The 5,119-nt window shown below is 45.4% G+C and overlaps 1 protein-coding gene across 1 annotated transcript in view; it reads right to left on the bottom strand.

Annotated features, from left to right (window-relative positions):
• Positions 1–3,316, bottom strand: part of LOC119417396 (voltage-dependent L-type calcium channel subunit alpha-1F) — a 10,397-nt gene extending 7,081 nt beyond the window's left edge. The window contains exons 1-2 of the mRNA XM_037684599.1: positions 3,264–3,316; positions 2,850–2,881 (exon numbers count right to left, since the gene is read on the bottom strand). Of these exons, the coding sequence (XP_037540527.1) occupies positions 2,850–2,881; positions 3,264–3,316 (85 nt within the window). The remainder of the gene's footprint in view (positions 1–2,849; positions 2,882–3,263) is intronic.
• Positions 3,317–5,119: the final 1,803 nt, after the last annotated feature.

Genomic DNA, 5,119 nt, shown 5'->3' with positions numbered 1-5,119 from the left:
CAGGTTGATGTTGGAGGTCTAGTTCACTACACCAGCAAACTGGTTGGTCCACTGTAGGAGTGTACTGCTTGGTGGGGAAACCACTTGTTTGTGACTCCTCAGACTGATGAAACCCTTCAGATGGAGAACAAAACATCTCGTAACAAAAACCAAAAAAAAAACTGTCCAGATGATCTGACTGAACACTGTTGGATTATTATTTTTTTAACCTGGATTACTGAGCATAGACTTTGATGTACAGTAGTTCCTCGTTTATCACGGGGGATCCGTACTGACAGGAGTTTTTCTGTTCATTTAGGAGAATGTTCTTCATCTCCAGCTCCTCTGATCTGTGGGGTCCCTCAAGGGTCTATTTTAGGTCTACTGATTTTTAATCTCTACATGTTGCCTTTGGGGTCCATTTTTAGAAAACACATCACTTTTCATTGTTTTGCTGATGATACTCAGTTATATCTTCCGATTGTGTCAGACAGGGTCAGTCCACTGGATCAAATCTTGAACTGTCTAAACGACATTAAAGTTTGGTTTAAACTAAATTTTCTGAATTTAAATGAAAATAAAACAGAAGTCATCAGTTTGGTAAATGTAACACCCTTGACACTCTTGGCCCCTTGGCTTCATACAGCCACTCCACTGTCAGGAATCTGGGAGTTATTTTTGAAAGTGTTTTTAAATTAGACAAACAGATAAATACATTTGTGAAATCCAGTTTCTTGCAGCTAAGACTCATTGCCAAGGTGAAGTCTCGTCTCTCTTTCAGAAACCTTGAAAAGGTGATTCACGCTTTTATTCCCTCTCCTTTGGACTATTGTAATTCATTGTATGTTGGTTTAGACAAATCATCTTTGCATCGTTTACAATCTGTCCAGAACGCAGCAGCTCGTCTTTTAACAGCAACTAAAAACATGAACACATATCCCCTGTCCACTGGCTTCCTGCTGAATACAGCACCTCAGACTGAAGAAGTCCTTCGGATGAAAGACGAAATGTTTCTACATTTTTTTGTTTGTTTTGTTTTTTTGAATGTCCAGAGGACCAGATTTAACTTTTTTAGATTTTTCTACCTGGATTATTGAGCAGCATCAGGGTAATTTTAGAAATGTTGGCCAACTGAAAAGAAGGAAAATGTACAGCACTCAATACTTAGTTGGGGCTTCTTTTGCCTGGATTACTGCAGGTTAGGGAGGGGGACCCTGTGAGCTTCAGTGCCATGGGGCACTTGGGGTTGTTAATCCGGCCCAGCTGTCAGGAGACGTCTTCGCTCCAGATGTTGGGGTCTCCATTATCTGGTGAACTGGGAGGGTTATGGCCCAGAGGAATGTTTATGGGTTCCTGCCTGACACGTTCTGGACAAGACCATGATTAGGGATTTCCATCGCTCCCGCCTGGATCAACCCAGAGGTCGGTCAGGAGCTGGACATGGGGAGGGGGTTTTGCCTCCTGCCATGCCCACTTCTCCATCGCAATCACACTCATGCACATCACCTGTTGCCTGCTCTATATAAGAGCGCCGTCCATGCCAAGTCTCTGCCAGATGATCAAACATTTTTGTTAGTAGATGTCCTGCTTTTCTTCCAAGTCCTCGCCTGATCTTCTTGTCATGAACTCACGCCTGTTTCCTGAATTCTCCGCCCTGTCTGACCCATGTCTGGTGAGTTCTGACTTCTGATTCTGGTAACTACAACCTTTTCTGCCCATCGGTTTTTAGATTAAAAATTCCCCTCTGGATTTATTCTGGGACCTGGGCCTTGCTTCACTACTTGGACCACGATTAAAGTTTGGCCCTGTGTCGGGTCAGCTCACAGCATTAAAGACCTCACTCCCCAGCTGCTTGCCCACCACCCATGGTGACGTCACTACCACCACTGACACCGCCTGACACCGCCTGAGCACCGGAAGTTGGCTCTGCACCTCGCCTCACCTGCCTGAGAAGTTTCGTGGCTATCTCCTGCTTTTAAGCACATTCTGTGAAACCTACATCCAACCAACAGTGTTCTCTCTTCAGACCAGTTCCTGTGAGAAGGTCCAGATTTCCACCAGCAGCCTTAACATAATAAAATTGTTCAAAGGTTCTTGGTGTCTGGCTGAACTTTTGAATCCAAAACCTGGGTCTTGTCTCTCGACCTTGACCTATCTGAAGAATTTTAAACATCCTGGCAACAACCAACACAGACATGTTCCTGTGTTTAGTTTTTGATCTCAGTTTATAATGTAGCTGCTTTTGTTTCTTTTTTATTGAATTTTTTTCCATTTACTTTGCATTTTATCTGTTTTTTTATATGGTTGTCTATTGTTGTCTGTACCTCGTCTTTGTTAAACCAGGTCTCTGTTGTAAATGAGTCCGCCAGGCTCAGTGAGACTAACCTGTAGAACTAAAGGTTGAATGAATGAAAAATTATTGTCACTGAAAGTTTCAAAATGAAGCTCAGATACTCTTCACAATAAGAGTCTTGTGTTGTTGCAGAAGAATAACGGAGATAGAAAGACCAAGTTCTTTGGATCCTAACAATTTATTACCAAGGAGATGTCAAGCAGAACACCCCAGTGAAGAAATGGATCTGAGCGCTGTCTGTCTGAACAGAACCTGTCAGAAGGAACACGATGCCAGGTTCTGTGGTCGTTCTTCTAATTTAGACCTCCATCAGGGTGAACCATTCTGAAGCGAACAGCAGAAGATGTCCCACACAGCATGTCATGGTTACAGAAGGAAACATGGATGCTACATGTTAGTGTGTGTGGATTGGTTCTGAAGTTGTTGTTCAATCATCTCTATCTCCATCTGCTACTACATATCCATAGGCAGGTCATGGAGGCAGCAGGTCCACGAGAGAAACCCAAATTTCCCTCACCCCAGAGACTCTCCAGCTCCTTCTGGGGGACCCTGGGGTGTTCCCAGACCAGAGAGAGTATGGAATCCCTCCAGAGAGTTCTGGGTCTGCCCCAGGGTCTCTTACCAGTTGGGTGTGTCCTGAAAACCTCCAATGGGGGACATCCAGGAGGCGTCCTGATCAGATGGGCCACCTCAACAGGATTGGAGACAAGGGACAGCCCTGACTAAGTCCACCTCAGCTGACTCCTTCTGATGCAGAGGAGCTCCCCCCAGATGACAGAGCTCCTTCCCCTGTCTCTAAGACTGAGCCCCCCACCCACCACTGCTAGGATACAGGATCTCCTTCTTTTAATCATGATCCAAACGTCATGACCACAAGTGTGGACTGGAATGTAGACTTTAGAGTTTAGACTCAAGTCTTTCTTCACCACACCTGACCAGAGCAACACCTTCATTACTGAGGATGAGGCTGCAGGATTCTACCATTGCCCAAGAACAAGACGTCCAGATACCTGAACTCAACCTGAGGCTCCCCTCGACCTGGATGATTGTTGTGCAATCCAAACGGATTAAATGATTATCTGACAGGACCGTTGGTCCGGTGTTTACATGTGATCTTTCCTTTTGACGGCTCCTCCGGTGCAGATTTGTGTTTTTGGAACGGGAGCGACACACTGAAGGCAGAAACAACGTCCAGTAAGGATCCATCCCTTTAGCATCGATCCAGTCCAACATTAGTATCAGATGTTGGTGCTGATGGTCACCAGGACATGATGAATTCAATCAACTGGACTTTTGTTCTGCAGCTGAAGACGTGTGGAGTTCTGAGCGTTAAGCTTCACCATGTTTGTATCAGTATTATCAGTAGTTGGATGGATCCACGTCGCCCTACCTCACTGACGAAACGAGACCTGAGATCGCTCTCAAAAACATCTAATATGGGTCTGATTCAGAACCAGAGCTGAAGAAGACCTGGGTCGGGTTTGAAAAATCACATTTGAGCCACTTCTGCCTGCAGTGTGACCGTGAAGTGCGGACAGATGATCAGGACAGTCCTGTCCCACCATGAGGACATGTCCTTCACTGTCCGATGAAACTTATTGTCTTCAGCATCTGGTCATCACTTCCTGTTCAGCTTTACAGCAGGAAGTCGACGGATGCTGTAGCTGCGTTCTTCTCTGATTTAAACATCATGAAGTCCAAATGTTCTCCGACAGGAAACCAAGACCCCCCCCCACACACACACACACACAGTGTCAGGGGACCTGCTGGATCTCCTGTGATGAGCTGCTTTGTTGCCATGGTGACCATCTCCTGTCCCCATGGTGACAGCAGCAGAAAAAAAAATGTTCCTGCAGCCAGCCACACACACACACACACACACACACATTTATCATGCTATCTCTGTGAGGCCCAGGCATCCGCAGGTTTGATTTAGTTCTGGTTCTGCTCCAAACCCAGGTATGGGTTTTCAGACCCTCAGCACAAGTCTGAGGTCTTTTTAAACCTGGTCCTCATATCAAGACAAACACAGAATACACACAGTTACAAGTGATGTAATCATATTGACATATGAAACACAGCATGGTTACCATGACAACACAGCATCACAATGAAGAGCAATTTAACGACACAGACAAGAAGACAAACATCTAACCTGAGCAGCGTGAAGCAGAGCTGCGCCGAGCAGCAGGAGGCTGAGAGATGCCATGATGCAGCCGGAGAAAGACACAGTGATGAGGGGGAGGAGCTATGGCTGCAGGGAGGGATCAGGGGAGGGGCCAAACAAACAGTGACAAGGGGGAAAAGCCATGGCTGCAAGGAGGGAGAGGGGAGGAGCCATGCTGCAGCCAGAGCCACACACAGTGATGAGGCGGAGCCATGGCTGCAGGGTGGGGGAGGGGCCAAAAAAATAATGATGATTCAATTCAATTTCAATTTAATTCAGTTTATTTCTAAAGCTCCAAGTCACAACAGAAGTCGTCTCAGTCACTGAACAGAAACATTCATGTATAAAATAATAATTGAACATTATTTATCTGAGGAGCAGCTTTGAGTTTAACTCCATCACTGAACTCTCATCTTGAACAAGCATGAAGGCGACAGTGGAAAGAAAAACTCCCTCATGAGGAAGAAACCTTTAGCAGAACCAGGATCAGGACAAGAGGACCATCTGCTTCGACCGGCTGGGTTTGGTAGGAACAGCTACACAATGGCAGGGCAAGAATCACATGTTAAGATAGAAATAGTATCAAATGAAAACTATTCAATTTTAACAATTCATTTAAA

Source organism: Nematolebias whitei, chromosome 11 (assembly GCF_014905685.2).
Source record: "Nematolebias whitei isolate Nwh7 chromosome 11, NemWhi1, whole genome shotgun sequence".
NCBI lineage: Eukaryota > Metazoa > Chordata > Actinopteri > Cyprinodontiformes > Rivulidae > Nematolebias > Nematolebias whitei.
The sequence above is the reverse complement of the archived record's forward strand: the minus strand, read 5'-3'. Positions and strand labels throughout refer to the sequence as shown.